This window comes from Montipora foliosa, chromosome 2 (genome assembly GCF_036669935.1).
Source record: "Montipora foliosa isolate CH-2021 chromosome 2, ASM3666993v2, whole genome shotgun sequence".
Classification (NCBI taxonomy): domain Eukaryota; kingdom Metazoa; phylum Cnidaria; class Anthozoa; order Scleractinia; family Acroporidae; genus Montipora; species Montipora foliosa.
In genome coordinates, this window is record NC_090870.1 from 44626010 (window position 1) to 44651009 (window position 25000).

At 38.0% G+C, this 25000-nt stretch overlaps 2 protein-coding genes and 1 long non-coding RNA gene across 3 annotated transcripts in view; 2 read left to right on the top strand and 1 right to left on the bottom strand.

Moving 5' to 3' along the window:
• The first annotated feature begins 3112 nt into the window (after positions 1 to 3112).
• Positions 3113 to 11868, top strand: LOC137991721 (peroxisomal succinyl-coenzyme A thioesterase-like). Its single transcript, XM_068836756.1, has 2 exons — positions 3113 to 3611; positions 11087 to 11868. The coding sequence occupies exons 1-2, from the start codon at positions 3113 to 3115 to the stop codon at positions 11866 to 11868; spliced, it is 1281 nt and encodes a 426-aa protein (XP_068692857.1).
• Positions 11869 to 16975: 5107 nt separating this feature from the next.
• LOC137990852 (collagen triple helix repeat-containing protein 1-like) overlaps positions 16976 to 25000 on the top strand; it is a 28657-nt gene continuing 20632 nt past the window's right edge. Inside the window, exons 1-2 of the mRNA XM_068835960.1 lie at positions 16976 to 17089; positions 17492 to 17557. Coding sequence (XP_068692061.1) covers positions 17003 to 17089; positions 17492 to 17557 — 153 coding nt within the window. The 5' untranslated portion in view covers positions 16976 to 17002. The remainder of the gene's footprint in view (positions 17090 to 17491; positions 17558 to 25000) is intronic.
• The window catches only part of LOC137990851 (uncharacterized), a 6293-nt gene continuing 2291 nt past the window's right edge, over positions 20999 to 25000 (bottom strand). The window contains exon 4 of the long non-coding RNA XR_011121567.1: positions 20999 to 21266. This is a non-coding gene — a long non-coding RNA (uncharacterized lncRNA). The remainder of the gene's footprint in view (positions 21267 to 25000) is intronic.

Genomic DNA, 25000 nt, shown 5'->3' on the forward strand with positions numbered 1-25000 from the left:
AATTACATGATGATTCAGCTGGTTTCATCACATTATTTTTCCTAGAAAGTAAATTCAATAAATGTTGTTATTAATGAAAGAATTTATGAGGATTTGTATGGGAAAAAAAAAACGAGGATTTACTCTCGAGTCTCGTTTCAATGATTTCTTTTTATCAATCGTTGCTGTTCTGATTTCAAAGCGCAGTAAAATTATCCCTCGAGATTTTTAAAGTCCAAAAACCTCCATCCTTTCTTATTTGTTATTTTTCCTCCACTTCTCAACAGACAAACGACGCAAAGAAATAAGCAAATAAGTTTAATAGGGAAGGCCTGGCAAGAATTAACCCAAACTACGCTAGGGTGACAAAGTATTGGGTGCACAGGCGGGGGAATGGAAGAAATTAAATAGCAATAAGCAAACAAAGATAAATTAAAAACGGGTGGGGAAAAGGACCCTACCGTATTAAAGCCCAAGAAACTTACTTACTAAAAGCCTTTGCTCAAAGCTTTCTTCTATATAGACGTTTTTAGCTTCGGCAGACTTCCATCGCCCATGGCGCTGAAAAACCCCGGTCGTTCACACCATTGTTAAATATAACAACAATCACAACCACCCATTTTTATTTGCCAAATTAGAAGATGTTTTAGACGACAGAATAAATTAATTTGATCAGGCAAAAAACCACTCAGAATAGTTATAAACTAAACGAGCTGAGTAGTGCGGCCGAGGTGGCCCCACCTGAGCGTGGGGAATGCAGTCCAAATCTGGACGGATCAACTCCAATGCTCTTCAAGGTCTCAGCGAAAAGCCCCTCGAATACAACTATACCTGACCGACTCATCGGGAGAAACTGGCTTACAATGGTCTTACCCTTACAAATTGGCTTGAAAAGTAGATCCTGCGAATCGGGAGGGATTTCAAATTTATCTAAATACATTTTGAGTAACTTGACAAGGCATGCCGGGCTAGAAAGCTCGGAAATAACGACCTCATTCCCCTTAATTAGGAAGGGAGAACCAACCTAACGTAGCATGCTTATAATTACACATGCAAGATAGCACAGTGGTCTTCAACCTGTCTTGTGCGTTTTCCGTCTTCGGAATTATTCCGGCGCCAAGTCTTGCTGCTTGTATTCTTGAACGGTAGACCATCCAAACTCTGACAGTTATCCGCTAAAAGATTGATCATTGATCAGCTTCTCGCCTTCTTGAAGGCCAGATTTGACTCTCTCTGCTAGAGAGTTGAGACTTCTCTGCTGCTGACTTGGCACTGCTGATGGTCTCTGCAACTTCGCGATTAAAGTAAAATGGTCTTCTTGAGCTTCTTAATTTGGTCCACCTGCATATCGGCTGCGTCTTGATTTGGGTGTTTCAGCTCTCCTGCTGTATCTTTAAGTAAATCTTTAAATGAAGCCATTAACTGCTCGTTATTCCGTTTAATCATATTTCAAACTGCCTCGCTGACGGACATGACGCAGGCATTCGAAGAAATCAAGGAACAAAAAATCCTGCGAAGGTAGCAGAACGGGGTTGGTTCTGAGAAAAAAATGGCACGTAACAAGAAAATAAAGAAACATGGAGCTTTTAAGCTTAAAAGTTGGGCGGAGTCAGAGGCCTCAATGACAATCATGTGATGAACTCTACATTATATATCCAACATATCCTCTACCTCTGAAATGACTATTATCGACAATTCATAATTTTCCCTGGATTGACTGTTATCGTCAATTTAGATTACTCTGTCCCAAGACTTGTGGTAGCAGATGAAAAGGAAAAAGTAAAAGTTGCACCCCCGGACGAGATTTGAACCCGGAGCATCTAATGTGAAGGAACTGTTTTTATCCACTTAACAACTAAAGATCAAATGGCTGACAATTGCACCGATTATTTATGAAATCTAATTAGTGTATATAATCATTGCTGTGTAGTGGTTAAGTCTAGTACTTAATTTTAAAATGGTTAGCTTTTGTCTTAAGGTTTGGTAACCGACATTTTCTCCTTTTTAAACTTGTTTCTTAGCCCGTTGATAATACACGTTTACAGCGGCATTCGGAAGAAAAATATATTAACATTTTAAAAAAAAAGTTTTCTGTCAGTGGTTAAGGGTTAGTGTTAGTGGTTAAGTGAAAGGGTTATTAATCGAACATTCCCAGGTTCGAATCCAGCGAGTTTAGGCATTGGGGTTTGGATTCATTTCCCATAATCCTTATCAAGAGCTAAGCAACCTAAATTGACGATAATAGTCAATTTAGAGAAACTTAGGAATTGGCGATAATAGTCATTTCAGAGCTAGAGGATGGGTTGATATATCGTTGTAGCATACCCAAACTGCACCGGCCTAGAGCCCAGGTCGCGCTATATATTCTCATTTCAGCCTTGTTCGCAAGCTCATTCGATAGACTGAAGTTATATTTAGCTTGTTTTGCCTTCAGTTATGTCGAAAGTCACGCCTCTTTTCGGCGCAGGACAAAAGCTTCGCCTCTCGCCATTAGAGAAAATACGGAATTCTCGAGTTTTCAAATGCTCTATAAAATCTTGACATCAAGTGAGCCCTGAAGCGTTGTGGGGCTCCAGGCGCGAAAACTTGCCTGGAGCGAAATAACTTGTAAAATAACTTTGTCGAAATCTCACTCTATGCCGTCGCCAAGTTTCTGTTTTTTTGTAAGACGTAACCACCACGAACCACCAACCGAATATAATCATTATATATAATCCTTATAATTTTATATAATCCTTCCTTGTACATATTCGTTGCCGTGAAATTGACATCTTAAATTCCCAACGACCTGCTCCCGTCTGACCTTGTAGCTGAGTCGGTACAGCAGCGGTGATCTAACCCGAAGATGATCTAAACTGAGCCCGACCCCGCCCCTGACCCTGGCCAGCGTTTTGGTTGTTACCACTTGGAAGTGTAAGTGGTTTTGCCGCTATTACGCTGAGCTTTCATATCTGGGTAGATCCTCGATCAAGGCTTTTTTGAGATAAGTCTTGCGTAAACCGGTCATTTCACCAACAAGTCGTTTCGCCTACACGTCGATTCGATTCGCCTACACATGTAAAGTCAGTCTTGCAAGGAACTTTTGAAAATACGGATTATGTATGCGCATAATATAATTATAGATTCAATTGAAATGGCTGCGTCGGCAAAGATTGAAGTTAAACCGTCCCTGCAAACGACCATCGATCAAAAGATTGAAATAATTGTGAGAAACCTGAGTAATAATCAAAGTATTGTTTTGCGAGCTCGAACCATCGACGACAGCAACATTCTCTTTGAGTCATTCGCTAAATACAAAGCCAACGAAAATGGCGCTGTCTTCGTGTCGTGTGACCCTTCCCTGGGTGGATCATATATTGGTGTGGAGCCGATGGGGTTGTTTTGGAGCATGAAACCAGTTACAGACGGTGATCGAGACGATTTGCTAAGAAAACGAAATGTAACAACACCCTTGAAAGTCACCATAGACGCGTACAGTGGAGACGATGAACGAGCGCTTGACTCTAACAAAATGGTGGGAAGCGTAACATTGCTAAGGTCATACATGGGAAAGGGTGTGAGTAGACGCTTCTTAGAGAATGATGGTTTTTATGGAACCTTATTCCTTCCTCCTGGAGATGGGCCCTTCCATGGTAAGCTTAACTATTTACCTTCGATTTTCCTCCCAATTTCTCGATGTAATAATTGATTTAGGTTTCTTTAGTATACATGTAGGAAATAATATTGACAATATTAGAATAAGCGTTAGCAGAAATGCTCCACACGTTTTAAGAATGGTTAGAGGTGTTCCGCAGGTTGCACTTCATTGCAGTTATTGGGTGTCCTGTGTGATAACTCTCTGACCGCTTCGAAACTTTCTTCCACCAAAAACGTTAACACTTAGGTCAATATGTTACGTAACCGACAACCCTGTGTACAAGGAATCTTTGCTGACCTCATTGATTACATTTTATCTCATTGATTTTTTGTTTGTTTGTTTGTCATGCTAAAGACAAATTGAGTTCAAGAGGTAAGATTTAGCTGCTGTCCCAATTTGAAGCCTTACTGTTTAATAATTGGTAAACATTGGTGATCGATAGCTCAAAAATTATTGGGTTGCAAGAAGTGATTAGGATCGCATCCATTGTTTGTGAAGTCTCTTATTTTTCAAGCAAAATTTGACAGACTAAATGGTATACAAGAGAGACAAGAAAGAGCTAATATTCAGCGATTGTGCATCGTCCTGCGGGACATGTGGGAGACTGCGGAGATTTAACACGGCTACTGCCGGGATTTAACACACATTCAACGACGTGTTTTCCGGTAAGCGGCTGAATTAACAAATACAGTCAACTCTCTCATAGCGACCACTTCTCGTAAGCGACCACCTCCCGTAAGCGACCACTTCGTAAACAACCGTTCTGTCTCTCAGTTAAATACTGTTCCCAGAGCTCTCTCGTAAGCGACCACCACTCAAATTTCTAAAGCGACCGCGACCACTTTTTAGGCCAGAAATTTGACATATTCTTTTGTTTTCTGTTTCTGGTAAGCGACCACCCAACATAATCATGTATGATCGTTAGTGAATCACTACTCAGAAGTGACAAAAGTTCAATTTTTAATGACGCTACCCCGGACTGCTGACAGATAATAACAGTTTACATTAATTGTTACAGTGATCTGTTCCAAAATGATATACTGTCAGTACAAAGTTTCATCAGAAGAATGCATAGATTGTCCAGGCGCTATTCAATGTGATATATGCCAGTGCTTTCAATCTTTTCTTCAAGCCATGGAATAGAAATGTCATTGTCTCCGTAGAAAATGTAACTGCAGGGAATTTCCAGTCCATAACCTGCTCCTCGATTTACACGTTTTCCTGTTATAGTGGCCTTTCCATTGTTGGTTCTTCGTTTCAAGAATTTGCTAACATACTGAGACATTTGTAATGGTATGTGGCCGACAATTTCGTCTTCTTTTAACAAGGTGTTGGGATGTTCGGCTTCAGTAAAATTTCTTGACAGCGGCCTCACTCCTGCAACTGCATCTCCATCTTTTTCATTCAGTGGCTCACGTTTCAGTATATGCACCCCATGTTTGACGTTGTTTTCCTAGGTTTTGTTCGGTTTAAATTTCAGGTGATTTTCATTAACATGAGACACATTGACAAGTACTGTACACTCCACTCTACTTTTCCCGAAACTTGTTGCATGTGAAAAAAATCAAATAAATTAGTTTCTATTTGCCTACTTTTAGCTGATTAGGTAATATGTTTATGTAATTAATTGATCAATCCAGTGTTTTTGTTGATCTTTCCCGTAAGCGACCACCTCCCGTAAGCGACCACTTTGTCGTGCACCAAGGGTGGTCGCTTACGAGAGAGTTGACTGTACCTGTACATGTGTGACCGGGGTCACTGAGAGGTGATATAACGGCACGCACGCATTGTCGGAATCGGGACACAAACGGGGATTTTAATAAAAACGAAAGGCTGGAACGGCCCATGCAGGTTTTCTAAAATGGCGGCTGAGGAGAGAGAGGTGCAGTGCGTTTTAAGCCATCATGTGTCTCCATGGCAGATTGTGTTCAGTCTGTATACGAAATGACATTTTTCGTGTTTGCATAGAAATTTTCATTCTCTCGCTTTGCTCCCTTTGTTCATAATAATTATGCACGATCAACATCAACGTGACCCTGACCTTTTGTTTATTTTTACGGTTGAGAAAGGCGAAGGGTTGTCAAAACGTTGATTAAGAAATATCCTACAATAGTGTAACCTATACTGCACTTTCAATGCCTCTGAATGTCGTTTCTAGAAATATATTGCAATTTTTGGCATTTTCTATTTATCGACTGAAGTTATCGGCAATCAAGCTGAAGAAAGTCTTTTTCTAACCAACACTTTTCCTTTTCCGCCATTTGCAGCATAAAATATCCACTATTTAGATTTTCTACCTTGATCAGAGCATATTCATTTTTTAAAATTTTTTAATTAAAACAAGTACAGATATAAATACATGTAAACGAAAAAACAAAGACTACTGAGACAAACTAACAAAATGAAAATAAAAAGAACAAAAGAAAAAAAGAAAACGAGTTACTTGCGAGAGAGGAGCAACTGTTGTGAGGAGCACATTTTCCATGTTCCATTGTAATATAATAGTACCCTTTTTTTGGAGTTCTAGAATGTTGAATTTCCTTTCAAAACATCTGCAGTTATAAATATACTTCTTTAAACAAAGACGAAATAGGGATAGTCTTCGTTTTAGGGGGGCTGGTAGATAGCTGGTGGGTGTAACTAAACACTTAACCTCTAAAAACGAGACGCTGCTTCCTGTTTTTCAAAAAACTAAGATACCAATTAATAAGATATGGATTAAGATTAAGAGCCTTAAGTTTCTAACTTAAAAGAAAGTGTCTAACATACAGTCTAACAGCATCAGTTTCTGTATCATCGAGAGCGTTCAGGCAGTTTTATTGCAACTTGAGTAGTGCATCAGTGCAGTTACACCCATCGCGGTAGGCCAACTGAGAAGAACTAAGATTGGCTTCAAACACCGACGTATTAAAAGTTCTGTAGACTGTTCTTTCGAAACATCTTGCAATTATGGGGGTCGCATTAATACCTCTAAAATCCTGATACTCAAGAGGTGTGTGCACTTTAGGTAGAGTATTGATATTTGTTTGTTATTAGAAAGGTGAACAGTACATTGGTGTTTTGGTCTTGATTAAACCAGGTCCGTGCTTCTGAGTAGAAGGTTGTTGAGGTATTGGCAGTTCAGAAATGCATGCTCAATTGCGTCAGCGGAATGACAAAATGTACAGCTTGCGTCGCTAGCGAATCCGAACTTTTAAGTTCTTTGTTGGATACGATTATTCTAAGTAACAGTTTAAACGAAAATTGTCTCAATTTATTGTCTTTAGATATCGGTAAATAAAAGAGAATCTCGTCTGCCAATTTTCAAAATCTAGCGGAAATCTCCCTATTTTCTGACACCTGTTGGTTCGATAACAGAGCTATCATTAAAGAGTTATAGTAATGTTTGGTTGATTATAGTGAGTCGACTGAGAGAGTTGCACATGAAAGTAGTGTCGATAATTTATCTTGATCCTGAATTTACTTTGGAATTCGTCCACTGTCAAGAAGTTTCCAAGGGGGTTCAAGATATCTTGAATAAAACAAATTCCACGTGCAAACCACGATTTCCATAATAAAGAATGGTTATCGATAGTTATTGCTTTATTATTCCAAAGTATGTGATTTACCATATTTAATAATTAAGGGAAGATGTTTGTTTTGCTTTTTAGCTCCTGGAAGTATTGTAAAAGTTCACTGTAGAAGACAAGTAAACGCTTGTTAATAAGATCCACTTTATAGTTACATATTAATTAATTGGAAGGATAAGCGTAATCTGAAAGATAGTAATTTGGGATTTTTTTCGACGTGTCTTCCGTATCGCCTTGTATCCTACTGATCCAAGCGAGGCGTAGAGACTTGATCATGATTGAAAAATCTACAAATTTGATTCCCCCTTTTTCAAAGGATTGTTGCACGACTTGCCTCTTAATCTTATCTTTCTTATTGTTCCACAAGAAGGAAAATAGCTGTGCTTGGACAGTTCTGGTGACACTGCCAGGGACTGAAAGCATAGACGCTACGTGCACTAATTGCGAAACACCAAGAGTTTTAGCTGATAGTGCATTCCCATATATCTTTAAAGGGTAAGGTCTCTTGATAGCCATTTTTTTTTTCGTTTTCAGTTTTCAGATTCTGGTGAGGAGGTTAAATTCCAATTTTTTTTCCATGTTCAAAGTCAGATAAAAAGGTTCCTAGAACTTTAATTGGGTCTGCTGAACTCTCGAATTCCAATATCTTGGAGTTTATTTTTCTCGGAATCCAACCACATCTCTTTGGTTTTTTTCTTGTTTAGTCTTAGTCCTGAGAGGCTCCCGAAATTTTTAAGAATAAGGAGACTAGACTTCAACGATTGTGTGTTGTTACTTCTGATAAATGTGTCATCTGCAAATTGTGAAATGTTAGCTTCCTGGGCCCGGTTGTTCAAAAGCCGATTAATGCTAATCCTAGATTAAAAATTAACCAAGGAGTTTATTACTCCACTACTAAATGCTGTTCAACGTTGATATTTGGCAAAACTTTACATTAGAAGAAGTCAATCTTGAAAAACAAAAATAAGCAAAACAACCTTTCACCAAAAAGTTGAAAACATGAAACAAAAGTTTACGCTAATCCTGGATTAAGCTAATCGGCTTTCGAACAACCGGGCCCTGGGCTCGGTTGTTCAAAAGCCGATTAACCCTAATCCCAGGTTAAAAATTACCCAAAGAGTACTAGTTTATTTATCTAGTCCCAAATGTTGTTCGACGCTGATACTCGGCAAAACTGTACATTAGAGGAAGTCAATCTTAAAAAACAAAAATAAGCAAAATAAACTTTCACCAAAAAGTTGAATAAATGAAACAAACGTTTACGGTACACTAATCCTGGATTATGTTAATCGGCTTTCGAACAAACGGGCCCTGGTTGTTAGGTAAGAGTATGCCTTCGCAGGTCGGTTCTTGACGGATGTTCAACGCTAGCAGTTCAACCGCAAGGCCTCACACCTCTTGATATCTCAAAATATATATAGTTGGTCGTGAAACTCCCGTTTATGGCTGAGCTTTGAGAGCCATTATAGAGAATTGAAAACCAATTTGTAAAGTTAGGCCCAAAGGTAAATACGTTTAGGGTTTTCATTATGAAGTTCCATTCTATGGTATCAAATGCTTTTTCAAAATTCGACAAAAAGAACAATTCCTGGAATTTTCCGCTCTAAGTTTCTGTATTAAGAGTGTGGGTTTGATGTTGTTTTAACCTATAAAACGCGTGTTAACAAGCCCGGTCTGAGCGGTGAGAATTAACTTTGGAAGATAGTTTTCTATTCTTAAAGCCAATACCTTTGCTAAAAGTTTGTAATCAACATTTAGTAGAGATAAGGGTCTCCGTTTGGTTAATGGTATTAAATTGTTATCGTTTTTGTGAATTAATGTTATTATTCCCCTTCTTTGAGAGACAGAAAGGGAACCCTTCCTAAAGGCTTCGTTATATGAACTGAGTAGATCTTTCCAAAGGAGATTAAAGAAAGTGACGTAAAATTCTTTAGTGAATCCATCCTCCGGCCCTGGGGCCTGTTTCTCGAAAGTCCCGAAACTTTACGGGCTATTTTCGGGTGTCACAATTCCCTTTGTATCTCAAGAACGGAGAGGATTTAAGTCGTCAAACTTCACAGTCACTTTTCTTTTTGTTACCTTGAAAACATGTCAAAAGATCGGCTTTCCAAATCAAGCGGCTGGCACTTTCACAAATGGCTTTTCGGGCCCGAAAAGTTTTCGGGACTTTCGAGAAACGGGCCCCTGGAGTCTTGTTTTCCGCAAAGCCTTTTAACGCATGATATAGCTCTTCTCGGGATATTTCCTGATCTAAAGATTCTTGTTCTTCATCGTTTAGTTGAGGGATATCAAGTCCACCTATAAAGTCGCTGAAATCTTTGTCATAATTTGCTTGGAATCCATCGACCTTTGACGCATATATATCTGTAAAGACGTTTTCAATTTCCTTTCTTATCTTACTAGGCCGATGTTGTCTCGCCATTTAATTGCTTTACTTCATACACGGATAAATTTTTTTCGCAACTTGATTTCTCTAAATTATAGAAGTGTCTAGTTGGTTTTTCACCATGTTCAAACCATTTCAGTTTGGATCTAAACATAGCTTCTTTACCTTTAATTAGCTAGATTCATGTATGAGGTTTAGCTCTTCCTTGACGGCTTCATATTCGTCTAAGATCTCTTTATCCAACCTATCATTGATGGATTTCTCCTTTTACTAAGTTCCCTGTGGTTATCGTCTACTAATAACGTACTATTAAATTTCCAAATACCCGGTCCTCTTTTTGAATTCGCTTTTGATTTTCAATATTTACAAGGACTGACTTATGGTCTGGTGCTATTGATGCGCGGATCCCTGCTCCTTTAACGTCAAGAGAAACAGGGTGGGAGACGAGAATAAAGTCAATTCTACTGAGATTTTAGCTTCAGCGGTTTGGATTCATAGATGAACGATTTGGTGCGAGGATGTAATTGTCGGTAAATATCGATAAGGCTAAGGTTAGAGTTGGAATCGAGAGCTGTCAACTGATAAAGGTTATTGAAGGATGCCCTGACACCAAAAAGGTGAGAACATCTGAAACGAAATCCAAAAACAAAGAAAAAGAGGGAAAAAAGATCGGTAAGTAAACTGCACACAAAGACTTCGCACCACATTGAACCACCCACTGCTGAGGTTTCTGAGAGTTACCTGAAAATGCAGAGACCACCCTCGGGTATCAACTTAACTGTAACCAGCGAAAATACTCATCGAGGCCTCCATATTTAAAATTGAGCAATGGGCAATGAACAATGAGACTAACCGCTGAGGTTTCTCAAGTGAACTGTTTGGAAACTTAGAGAACTACTCAATCAATTTCGAAGGGATAAAAGGGAAAGTACTGTTCATGTCTCCTGTACCACCTCTGCCAGTCTTCTCAATATTTCAGCCGCCATTCCTAAATTTCCGAGCCCCGCGAGCCCTCAGTCAACTACATCAGTGGTTACCGTTACCAAGGATACGAAATTGAAGGTCGAGTCATTCATGCGTGAAGTTCAATTCAAAAGTTGCAAGTTGAATTTGAAACTTGAAAGTCGAATGTGAAATACAGAATTTTCCACTTCAATGTCAAATTCAAAACTTCGATCTCAAATTCAGAACTTGGATGTGAAATTAAAAACTTCAATGTTGGATATAAAACTTGGATGTCGAATATGAAAATCAAGACTCAAATTTGAAACTTGAATGTCAAATTCCGATGTTGAATTTTGGCGGAGATATAACGCCATATGTTTCAGGCTCACGTTAAATTTCTCGATATGTCCCGGGTTCGGGGGCCGGGATTTCAATTGCCTAATGCATTATTTCTTGGCCGAATGATAAGACAACCGGGAGCTTATGCTAATTCGAAAGGCGAAAGCAGCTTATAAAACATCCCCCAATGTAAGTAAGATAGGTTAACAGGGAAGTGTTTTACATTTGCAGGTGTCGTGGACCTGTGGGGTCGCACAGGTGGCCTTAGGGAGGACAGAGCAGCTCTTCTGGCATCCAATGGGTTTGCAACTTTAGCATTGGCATATTGGGTGTTTCGAGACCTTCCTCAAAGGTGTGATGTACTTGACCTTTCCTATTTTGAGAAGGCGATTGACTGGTTGTCTGCCCACCCAAAGATCAATTCGGATGGTGTCAATCTGGTTGGTTTGTCATTTGGGGGAGCTCTTGCTATGGCAATTGCATCACAACTTCCACACAAAATCAAAGCAGTGGTATCAATTTCAGGACCTCATGCGTTCATTGGTTTCTCGTTTAAATGCAAGACCTTCACCATACCTGGTTATCCTCTTGAAACAGTACAAGCAGACTACACCAGCTACCAAAAGTTTCTTTCAATTTACAAAAACAAAGAGGCTTTTAAAACTGGATCACCGTCACTTGTACCCGTGGAGAATATTACTTGTCCTGTGTTGTTCGTGTATGGCCTTGCAGATCAGCTCAACCCTGAAATAGAGTGGATGTGCAGAGAAATATTTCAGCGTATGGACCAACAAGGAAGAGGGTCCTTGTTTAAGAGTCTGCCTCTCGCAGGGGTTGGCCATTTTATAACACCTTGTTATCTCCCTGTTTGTTCCAAGCAATATATAAAGATTTACAATGATGTCTGGATTCAAGGTGGAGAAAATATGGCGCTTCATGCAAAGGGAACAGAAGTATACTGGAATGAGAGTTTGAAGTTCCTTGCGAAAAATAGTTCTTGCTGTGGCACTTGACTTGTTTAGGCGATTATTCCATCGGAAAAAAAAATCTCGCATATCTTAATCTGTCTTAATCATTTCACCCTTTTGTCCCTTAAAGGGACAGTGAAAGCCAATTTTACCCTGTCTATTCAACTGGCCGTTTCCCGCAGGGACTTTTCAGGATCCATGGTTAAGTGGCTTACAACATGAGGCCGAAAGAATACAAAAGGAGTATTACCGATAAATCGTCTACCTTGATCAGAATGTTCTTTTCACAAATTTCCCTAAAAACGTGGTCCGCTTTGGTGTCTCTTAAATTTGCATTAGTGGTCACAATCTTGTTTTCGCTTTTCGCAAATTCTGTGTTGAGTCTTCTAGAAGAGGACATAAATGCGCATGGTAGGAAATTCAAGAATTTCGACCCCAGGAGATTTCTTTGCGATATCGCTCAGCAAATTATTGTTAGTTTTTCAATGTGCAAATAAACATGCATCATAGACTGCAAAACAGTTGTATTTTTTGCGAACGCAAGCAACGCGATAATATTCAAACGAAAAGCAACGCGATAAATATTCAAACGAAAGGTCTGGAACGAGTGTAGAAACGGCCATGGAGAATGGGGAGAGACGCTTTCTCTTGCCGGACCAAGCCAGAAATTCCGAGCGGGCAAAATAGCTCCATCTTGCCAGCTCGGGTAGCCAGCCAATCACAGCGCGGTATTTGGTTCATCTTAATTGCCCGCTCACGGAGCTAGTCATAAAATAAAATACAATATGCCGGTAATAATCTTTATTTAACGAGGGCAAACGTATTAACCATAAGTTTTCTAACAAAGGAAAATTGAATTAAACAAAGCAATAACAAAATTTGAGAAGTGATCCTCGCACTTAATATACGGACAATTTAAGCAACTGTCTCCTCTTACAGAGCCAATCATAGAAATATAGAATTTTTTAAGTGTCCATTAGAGACAATTGCTTAAATTTTCCAGATAAGTGCGAGAATAACTTCTCCATTTTGCCTCAGTGTATCCAGCACTTTAAAATATGAATTATTTTCTTTCATCGAGTCGTTTCACGGGAACACATGGTCCCAAAAAACTCACCCGGGGCCCGTTTCTCGAAAGTCCCGAACACTTTTCGGGCCCGAAAAGCCATTTGTGAAACTGCCAACCGCTTGTTTTGGAAAGCCGATCTTTTAACATGTTTTCAAGGTAACAAAAAGAAAAATGACTGTGAAGTTTGACGACTTAAATCCTCTCCGTTCTTAAGATACAAAGGGAATTGTGTCACCCGGAAATGGTCTGTAACGTTTCGGGAGTTTCGAGAAACGGGTCCCTGCTCCCAACTATGAGGCTTTGTATCTCAGTTCAGCATTGCTCCCGAATTTCTAAATTGTCCAGATACGTGCGCGGATCACTTTGAATTATACATTTCTTAATGCAATAACAAAGGAAAATATCTAATAAATAAAAACTAATTAATAATGTAACTATAGCTAAATAATAACAACACATGTACACATCAACTTAAGCTCTACAATCATAACGAAAAAGTTGTTCAAGTGGATGATATGAGTCCAATTGCTGCAAGAAAGAATAGCTTAATTTTTTCTTGATAGATCGCCTTTCGTCATGGAAGAACTCAGCAGTCAGAACAGGCTCCAAAGCAATGCTGTACATCTAAATCATAGCATAGCACTAAAGCATTAAAAGACAAGGTACCAAGTAAAGCTATGATCCTCACTTGATTTCATATCCACAGTTCAAAATATCATTCATTTCATATATAATTTCATCAAAGAAAAGGTACGTTGGCCAAAGTCAGTTTTGTAATATGGTTCCCTGTTCGCGTGCGGATAAGAAGGCTAACTTTTGCTTCAAACATTGTAGTGCAGCAGGATTCATAAGAATATTAAATAATAACAGAATTCGTAAATTTATAGCTAAAATAAAGATAGGTAACCCCGTAAAAAATAGAGTGACAGAAGGAACATCAGCCTGAGTCCACCGACAGCAAAGCACCAGCTGCTCGTTTCTGAAGACGAAGAAAATTCATTTATAGGATCTGAGAGCAAATACCCGATGCAACCAAGCAATCATGTAAACCAAATAGCTATGGATACACAAGTTATAAAATAGAAGTGCACTGTCGTACGTTAGAATGGGCTTAATTTACGTAGCAGCGATAAGGTTACTTCTTGGAGAACAATTTGTCTACATGCATTGCCCAAGTCAGGTGGTTATCAAAGACTACACCAAATACTTTGGCCTGTTGGACACGCCACATTACATTGTCTATTACTGTGACACAAACATCAGTAATGTTCAGATCTAGAGGGATTTCTGTTTAAGAGCAGATGTAAAGAACCTCTGGCTTGGGTGCTCTTAAAGGGAACCTCCACTTCAACAGAAAAATAACTTTAAATCACAGGAAATAACTGTTACGGTCAAGTCAATCTAAAATATTTTCAAAGAAAGCATTTGTATCCGAAAGAAATAAGTTTTAGAATCACCTATTTTTGTTTTCAAATTTCGTGGGCATCGCCATCTTGAATAATTGTGACGTGTTACGGTTGCCCTATTGTTATCAGACAAAAGCTCTTTGTGTCAGAACAATAGGGCAACTGTTACACGTCACAATTATTCAAGACTGCGGCGCCCAAGAGATTTTCAAAGTGAAAATAAGCGATTTTAAAATTCCCTTTACCTGATATAAACACTTTTTTAAAAACAAATTTCTTTCCTTCTAAACTTTTTCTGTAGTAAGAGTGGAGGTTCCCTTTAAGCGATGTAGACTGTATGTTCCTGAAGCTACACCATTCTTAATTCCTCGTTCAGCCACACTTTGAGTTCTGAAGTGTGGTATGGAGTCATTGTGGTTCGATCTGGCTTCAAGAGCAGCTGATGTCTTTTAGTTCTGCGTTGATGGTTCTTCGCCAGGTTGTGCTTAGTCTTCCAAGTTTCCTCTTGATGTTCCCTTTTGGATTCCTGCAGGGCTACTCTTGGGATACGGTTTGGGGGCCTGCGTATAGTATGTGACTTAGCGAGCTAAATCGTCTCTTCTTTATCGTAAGGATGAAACTTTGACTCTTTGTCTTCTTGTAGAGGTCCTCGATCATTTTAGAGATTTTATTTAGCCAGAATATTTGGCATACTTTCCTGAATTTGCCCATGTATGCTGCTGTATGCCCGTATATTTCCATGTGTAATCTGATGAAATTACTGTGTGCAAATAAACTTTTCCATTCCATTCCATGAGGGAATACATGGGCATACACGGGCCCGTATGGGTATGCAGGGGTATGTGGGTTTGTGTGAATATTTGTCTGAAAATATACTATAATAAGGAATACAAGACATACCTACGAAACTTCAACATGGCGACCAATTCGTGAACTGCATCGAACTGTAACAATCGGAGAGCTGGAAAGCTCAAAATAAATAAAGATATGTACATCTAAATGCCTCACCATGTTGATAAAGAATTTAATTTGACCGATAAATGATTTTTAGGGGTACTCCATTTAGGTACTCCATAGGGTACTCCACGGAGTAGGGCTCCGCGTTTTGTCCTCTCCTTTATTTGCATATGTGGGAAAAGTTGGGAATTAGGAAGTCTCAGAAAACTGGGAATTCATTTTGCGAGGGTTGGTAGGAATGTGTATTCTTGATCTTTCTAAGACACTAATGTATGATCTTCACTACAATTATCATATAAACAAAATTACGTTAGAGCGAGTTTCAATTCAGTATCGTTAAAACCGAAACCAAAGTAATTACTTTGGCCAATCGAAAAGGACGGAGACAATCCAGTAAGCCAATAAAAACTCAAAGTAATTACACGTACTAGCCGACACAAAGCGCGGGAAAATGTGCACGCGCCAGCCACAATTGGTTTGGGTTTCACTTCTGATTGGTTGAAAAAATGGCCCGAGAACTTTGAAGCAATCACTGAGTGAAGTAATGCAAAGCCAAAGCAATTCGCTAATTACTTTCGACACTCAATTGAAAACCGCTCTATAAAGTTAGACGCACTGACATATGAAATTGAAAGCAATGATGTGTATCAAGACTTTTAGAATGACAGAGATAAATTTGACAACAGTGATTATCCAGGAAATAGTCAATCAGACTATTATAAAACTAACAAGGAAGTTATAGGAAAGTTCAAAGATGAATGTTGTTCAATTTCTTTTAAATAATTTAATGTATTCATAAATGAAAGTCAATGATATTGTTTCAAAAGCTTGTAAAGGGCAAAATATTTAACATCAAGACTACAAACAAACACTTTTCAACAACGAACAAATGAATCATACAGTAAAGACAATTAGTCAAAACCATAAACTTGGAAGCTATGAAATAAACAAAACATCACGGTCATGCTTTGCTGATAAAAGATGTATCCATGACAATGGTATTACAAGCTATGCTTATGGACATTAAAAAATACAAGACAAACTAATACCACAGCTTTGAGTAAACGTTTTGAGAAAAATTTACTACAAAATCGTAAATGCATAATTTATGATTATTACTTAGGAATGTAATTGACTTCCTGTTTTCCGAGAACTTACGCTATGTTATAATTAGTCTTTACACTCGGCTGTTAGGTAAGGCTTAAGAGCGGCTAAGTTTTAATTACTTGACCAAAAATGCGTGTGTGAAGGCCTAAGTAAAATCTCAAGTTATTTTACTTTGCATCTCAATAAAGTCGGAAAGTTGAAACGATGCAAGTAAGAGATAAGTGACTTGATTACCATCCCTACGAAAAATTGCGGTTTCTTGGGCTGCGCCAGAAGGTCTCAACAAATTTCCGTGTTGAACTGACACGGAAAAGCATGTATTGAATGCTTTTTCATGCTTCACCAAGTCACAAAAATGATATCAAAGATTTGACCAAAAAACTTTCCATTAAGTGAGTAGTATCGGACTTGTGGGAAGCCAGATCATTTTTTGCAAAAAATAATCTGGAACCCTCAAGTCCTATACTATTTACTATGCCTTTATTACAATAAGCCTGTCGAGATTTGTGGCATTGTGCTCCAGGCAAAGTGATATACAAAAGCTGTTCCTGTTTCTAAGTGATATTTCTAAACAATCAATTACTATAATTGCATGGACACTTCTTGCGTTCTTTCAGTATTCTTTTACCGTGAGAGAGTTATGAGGGCGCGATTACAGATGAAGTTCGTTTTTGTCGTTAATGCTTTGCTCTACACCAGTTTGTTATTATGCCTAGGAGGAAAGCAAGTAAGATTGTTTTTAACTTTCGACAACCTTAGATTTTTCCTAGCAGTAATTAGGGCAAACACACCTAAAATCGATCATGCCCCTGATGAGTGCATGATTGTTTAAGGAAATAGTAAAGACCATCAAAAAACAATTCCAATCGATACTGAATTTTGTAATGATCAGTGGCGACATTTTTTCTCGGTTTGTCAAAACATAAGCATTAATATCATATCAGGTGCCCCTTACTGAAGCAATGCCTGCTAAGTGTAAACCGTTTCCGATATTCGATTTAATTTTCGATGTAATGAAACTCCAGCTGGGGTTTTAAGTTGTATGAAGCACTCGCTACTAGTTGGTGCAGCAGGGATATAAGCCTCGATTTACGTCGGAGTCTGATCATATCTGTTCCTTTGCTTGCAGGTAATGTGTGCAAACCTAGGGATGCCGATCAACGTTAATGTTGGTGAAGGTGAAGGCTCTGCAAAGGTAAGAGAAATATTGCATTATCTTGTCATGATTATTTACAGGAAATTGAAAATAGCACTGTTCCTTATAAAGTTTCTCACCAGAGAACTTGAAATCCCCTATAAGTCGCCCGAACCAGATTAACATTTTACCTATTCATTTCCTTCTTCTATTCATTGGTGCGAAACGGTTGGGTATGCCAGTAGGGTGAGGAATGGTGAGCAAGATCCAGAATAATAGTTGAACGTGATGACCAACATAATATTTTTCTTAAAATGAACGCACTTAAAACAGCATTCTGTTTAAGTATGGCGCGTAATTTTTAGCAAGACTTCGACGTTCAGTATGGCAACAAAATTTAACAAAAAGAAGCGTTTCTCGAGATCGTAAGGTTTGTGTTTTAATGAATACAGTTCGTTAGGTCTACTAGCGTAACTTCATAGGCTAAATATACCAGGCGATATTCCGAGCGATTTGGCAGGACAACTGTAAAACTACATGAAGTGAAATTACGGATACATGTTGATTTAACGATAAAAAGAATCTGTAGTTAGGGGCACTTTAAGGGCCCAATGACCTGTTTTTTGGGGTGCGTTGCTAAGGATGTAATGGTTAAGTAATTTGAGAGAAATTTGGCATTATTTTGGTCAATTTCCAACGTTTGCAAACCAGTGACCCTAAATAGGACGTCATCGTTCCACGCCCATGGTCACGTGACCAATAAAAGAAAACTAAATTTGTCTACACTCTACGCAATTTGGGTATTTAATCAGTGGTTTGATAATTTGTATTCGTTTTTGCATCCAGCCAAACATGGCTTTCTTTTTATTTGAAAAATATTCTTTTAAAGAGATAAACGATACTGAAATACCCATAACATTTTCAAAAAAGATGATTTGAAAAAAATCAATGCTTAGTTATATTGTGTATTTAGGGGTGAAACGTGCCATATGAAAAAAAAAAATAATTTAAAGACCGCCGGAAATTTAGCTTTTTGTCAAACCGGAAGACAGTTCGTTTAGGCATGTGCAGTTGATCTGAGAATGAGCGCGAGGAAAGGCGAGGAAAAACCTTCCATGCAAACAACAGTTCGTGTGGTGATTTTTGCTTGTGAGCAGGTTTTCTGGTCAGCTCACGATATGAGGACTGCAGTCACTGGAAGTAAGATTTCACTTAAAATGACAAGAAATATGCTAATAATAGAGATATAGTTTCTCACTGCCAACGTTTCCATTTAAGGTTGGCTTTAGATCACGGATAAACAGAGATTCTTTAATTTTACAATGCATGTCTGATCGACCAGTTGCTAATATTTCAAAATGATCCCACTTAATTCTATGGTTGAACTAGCTCCTTCCTTCAGGTCAAAAGTAGTGTACAGAGCAAACTGCGGAGATTATAATGATTTCTATATAGGGAAAACGAAACTCCGATTATGTGACAGAAAAACAGAACATTTTTTAACTCTTTTTCCTACATTCCCAACCGCAAGAAAACCGCGCGAAGTCAGCCATTTCCAAAAAATGTTTTTTTTTTCTCAAAAAATATTTAAAGTTAGGGGGAAAGCAATACATCATTTTAAAGCTAAGAAAATAAACTTTCCAAAAACATATAACTTATTTACAGACAACTGAAACATTTTATAAAAACGAAAGTTGAAAGAAAAAAATTAAGAAAAATAACACTAAAATAAGTTTTCCAGGCAACATTTGGTCATTCTAGCGTTGATTACGAATTTTTGGATGCAAAACTAAAATTTTCCTCAATTTATCTGCTTTCTTAGACATAAATTTGACCGAAAACTGACGAGGCAGGAATATTTTTGGATTTTTAGGAGTAATCGGATTAGCGATCAAAACGTAATATGATAATGCAATAAAAGTGTCAAATTCGCGACCCGTTGCTAACGGCAACGGAAGAGATCGCATTACGAACAAGACGCTTCCTCAAGCGTTTACTCGGAATACCACATGGCGCAGAGGTAGGGTGATACATTTTGCAAGAGGTAGTTTTTTAATTTGACAAGTAAGGAACAAAACAAGTAAATGTTTCTGCAGTCAGTTGCTCATTTACAATAACGCGGATAATGTACCGGTGAACATCGCTTAATTGTTTAAAATTGCAAATAAATTCATCAGGGGGAAAGGACCCCCCTCTTAGACCGGGTCCATGGACCTGAGCCCCTATTTTTTTTATTAAATTTTCTTTGTTTGCGTTTTAGCTGAAAAGTGTCCCAAAGCATGTTAATAAGCTTTTTAACCTTAGTAAAGACGATTTTGGCTGATTTGCTTCCCTTTTCTTCCACACTAACAAAAAAATTACTTGAACTTTAAAGAAAATGTTATGCGCTCCTGGGAAGAATATTAATGGAAGTAGGCCTAGTACAGACGCCCACTCTCCAAATTTACAGTTAGTATTCGTGTTTCGGAATAATTTTTCAAAAATTCATTAGTGATCTACGGTGACCAAAATTTGCGTGGCTCATATTTCCTTGGAGCTAAATTTTCAAAACGGTGGTAAATGAGGCAGATTCCAAATGTGCATTGAAAAGCGTCTCTGATAGTTTTAAGATTCCTTTTCTTTATAACATAGAGGCACTCTTTAAAGGAAAGGATGCCTTTGCAAGTCTTCCAACCAGGTACGGCTTTGATCTTCAGAATCAGCCCCGATCGTTGCCAATGAGTTGTTTATACTTTCCTCGATATGTACACATCTCAAATCTTCCAGGGCAACACGCTTTGTAGATTGTTCTTGAGAATGGCTAGGCTGGTCCGAGCAAGGCATTGAGATTATATTGACTGGTAAGGGGATAGCTGGGGACGTTTTCAAGTGAGCAATCTTTTGAATCGTGCAATATTCACCTCGTGAAGAATCGTCAGGAGCGCTTTCGTTTCTTCAACTCTGACAAGCAATTCCTACAAATGTATGTAGAATCGATTTCCACTTTACACTCCATAGATAACAATTCCGCTCGTACTTTAAAAAAATAAACCTCTTTGAGCATCAAAAAGATTTTTATACGTATTTTTTACCATGCACAAAGTACACACGAACTCATCGTGAAATCTCTCACGGTGTTGATGGGGGGAAATAAAAAAGAACAGGGGCACCCAACGACCAATTTGTTGTAAAATGTATTATTATACCCCAGTTGATGAAAATAAATGTTATTAAGGCATTTTCAGGCGTTTTTCAGCGTTTCTGGGAAAACATTATCTGTTCCTTTTTCCCAGCAAGACACACAAGAAATTTCCCAGCCAGCTACAATATTGTAGATAAAATTGGCTGGTTTCCCAGCCAGCTCATCAAATTTATTTCCCAGCCAGGAATTTAATTAATTAATTAATTAATATATATATAAAAATGAAAGGAATAATAATAATGATGATGATGATGATGATGATAACAATAACAATACTTATATTGATAATGGAACGATAATGTGAAACACACAGCTGTAGTTCTTGTGTTAGTATACTCTACATGTACTGCTGTCTCGAGCAGTTTGAATTTTAGGAGACTTTTGTCACCCTGGAAAGAGAGCACAGAATTCATAATACCTAGCAACATTGTACACAAAAGCAATAAAATACTTGCTAGGATAAACCTGTATTCCCTACAATAAGGAAGAACAACTGGAACCTTGAACAAGCTCTTCATTTTACATTTTTATTGATCTCTTCAGTTACACAATTGCTAATGTCCAATTCCTTGCTATTTCCATGGTAGCCTGAGAAATAATTAAAAAGGAAATAAATTAGAGACCAATATTAATTGGGTAGAGCCAGCAGTAATGCTGATTGAGTTTTCAGATCTAGCTATGGACTCACTAATCATTGTTATCACAGGGGACCCACACAAAGGGTGAATTTAGAAGCAATGTATGAGAATGGCAAAAAGTTCCATAATTATTATTTAGCTATATATCTTTCCAGATCAACTGAAAAATAAAAAAAAAAATTTCCTTGACTCGCCAAATATGACAGTCACATCTTGAGCTGGATGGATAACAAGATCAGTAAAATGTCTGCAGGCCATATAGGTCTAGCAGTTAAACTGGTCAAAATGAATGGACTTTCTCCAGGCCATAAATTATTTTAATAAAATTTAAAATGTTACAATGACTGAACAACTGTTGAGCATCTTCCTCCCAATGACACGGATGTGCAGCCATTCACATTAAATGAGAATTGAAACTTAATATACAAATGAATAGAGGACCAAAAAGGAAACAAAGTTCTCAGTGCAAACCATGAATGCCCTAACTCAACCTGATGGAAGAGAGAGGGTCGTAAGAATGAACAAACAATGAATGGTCATCTTCACAAGCCTAACTCAACCTGATGGAAGAGAGAGGGTCGTAAGAATGAACAAACAAAGAATGGCCATCGTCACAAGCCTAACTCAACCCGATGGAAGAGAGAGGGTTGTAAGAATGAACAAACAAAGGATGGCCATCGTCACAAGCCTAACTCAACCCGATGGAAGAGAGAGGGTCGTAAGAATGAACAAACAAAGAATGCCCATCGTCACAAGCCTAACTCAACCTGATGGAAGAGAGAGGGTCGTAAGAATGAACAAACAAAGAATGCCCATCGTCACAAGCCTAACTCAACCTGATGGAAGAGAGAGGGTCGTAAGAATGAACAAACAAAAAATGGCCATCGTCACAAGCCTAACTCAGTTTGGCTTTGTACAGAGACAAAGTATGAGTAAAGAGAATTTGTGATTTTGAAAAGGAAAAGTAAACAATCTGCCAAGTAAAAAAGAATCAGTGTTGTTGGTCAAAATAACAATAATTGTTTTGTCAATGTATGTGTTGATGACAGCAGTTATTGCTGACACAATCATACATTGTAAGAACAATAGTATGTCTTAATTAAGCACCCAACCCAATACAAAACAGCTGATCATCAGAAGCATTCTCACAATTAAAACCACAGTCTGACCAGAACCAACAAAGTTTTCTTAGTCAGAGAAAAAAAAAACAACAGTAAAAGCCTGCATATACGAACATATATATTTTTTTGTCTGGCAAAATAGGGATACTTGGAAATTCAGGCTTAAAGTGGGTTATTGACAAGGTCCTAATTTCTATGTAGGAGATATAGGTATTGATTGCCAGAAAAATAAATACTACGGTATTTGCGATCTCAAAGTCAAACTCCTTGGTTAAAGTGCTTATTGCAATTTAACTGTTACATATAGAACCTGCTTGATTTTAGTTCACTAAACAGGGTTTTGTATAATTATGCCAAATATCCGACAACAAGTTCTTACAAAAGGATCTCTTTTGTATACTTTCAAACGTGTCTGGACAACCAAAGGAAATTTGTCATAAGCAGACCTTTTAAGTGATTACATTCAAAATAAATATATCATTTTGGCAATTTAATGTAGGAGGTTGTTTCACAGTGTCTTTGCTCCAAATGTTTAAAAATGCAGAAAGTGCTCCCTAAAGTTATGGAATAGTTGTTAAAAGCTTAAGCTTCATGAAAGAAAGCATTTTCCCATTTTGGTACAACTTACAACGATACCCAAACCCAAAAACAAAAGACTAAACAATTGAAACAGTGACTTAGATTAAACAATGGAAGCTGATTACAATACCAAGCAATAGCAGGTTACAAAAGCTGCTAATTACTGCTTTGTTTTCAGCTTGGGTTTCCTTGTATTTTGGGCTGAGAATTTTAGCTTATGGAAACCATGCTAAAAGCATGGCACAACTCTTATTAGTCTGATTGCACGTAGAGATTTGGCTTTAAAGTTCTTATGAAAAGCATTTCGTGCAATAAACAGTCAAATTTGTTCCTGCATTTCTTAAGCACTTCAAAATGATCATGACTAAAACATCACACGAGTACATACGGGTAACATACGAGTAACATACGAGTAACATACGAGTAACATACGGAACATACGGACACATACGAGTAACATACGACTAACATACGAGTAACATACGGATACATACGACTACCATACGGATACATACGAGTAAAAAAATACGAAAATATACGAGTAAAATTCATACCAGTAAATTTTTATGCAAAGTCACGACAACTTAAGTAAAATATTACGCATTACTTCCCCGACTAAGGAAAGTTTGCGTTACAAGAGCAAAGATATTTGATATTAAACTGGTGGCCTGGGGTCATGCCTGGTAATCTGATGTGCGCAAAAAATAGCCTGTCGCGCAGTGGATGGTCTTCACGCGTTCGATCTTTACCGTGCACTGAACAGATTGAAGAGCGTAATACTGATTTACAGATGACACATTCGAGAAAGGAACCGTGATGTAGATGTAACTAACAGTGGTAAGTAAAGTGTTTTTGCTACCGCAGATGATACCAAAAATCTGCTTTAGTTTTGTAACATGAAAGATAAAAGCACATGTTTTGCAAACCAAACGAACCATCGATTGCATTATGATTTAAGCCAACTGAATAGTCACAGAATGACACAATCAGTAGCTATTTAGTCTTATATGTCTCTTTATATTTGTCGTTTAAAAGTGTGTTGTTAGAATATCAGGAAAAAACAATTCTTCGGACGTACGGTCAGGGGCACCCAACGAGAATATAGTTAAACCAAGAGATTATGAAGGTAAGAGAAGTAATCCCTCATACTGGCCCTATTCCCATCGTAACCCCTCTTAAGTTATTTTTAGATCACCTGCGAGATCCGGTATTCCCGCGAGGGTTAACTGATAGCCAATCACATGTCCCTATTTTTACTAATGTTGACAGCTGAGCGAATTCCCACGCAATGATTCGCGTCGTTCGCGATTTACCATCAAACAAAAATGGCGGAGGATGTTGAGACAAACGCGTATATACATTTTCTGGAAGAAAGTGACTTGTTGACTACAGAGTTAAGCGATTACAACGACTTATGTTCTGAAACCTGTATCTTGGAAGGAAAGAGTTATGTAACCGACAGGATTTTGTACAGAATGGCAAATGGCAGACTATAGTCGATAAGTACGATCTCACTGACTTTAATAAACGCATTCTCGGTTTCCTTTGCGGGATTAAAATATGATGACTTAATTCTTATATGGTGATAAAGTAGACAGATAGAGCTCTACAACAGTACCAAACATGAAAGGAAAACTTGAATCAAGCGTCCGATAAAAATTTTTGAACCCGTGTTATCGGATTCAAGTGAATTTGCAAAGCACGTATGTTAAATATAGCTCTCTCCTTAAAAAAGATTTAACACGGTTTCGTATATGGCACAACCTTGATGTGGTATCATTGAAAACTAGACAATTAAGCGATTTCAGTTATTGATGTTTGAAGCCTGTATCTTGAAAGGATCGAGTTTTATAAGCGACAGAATTTTGTAAACATTGGCAATTCGCAGACTACAGTCAACAAGTAATATATCGCTGACTTGGTTAACACGTTCTTGATTTTCTTTGCGGGATTAAAATATGACGACTTAATTCTTAGATATTCA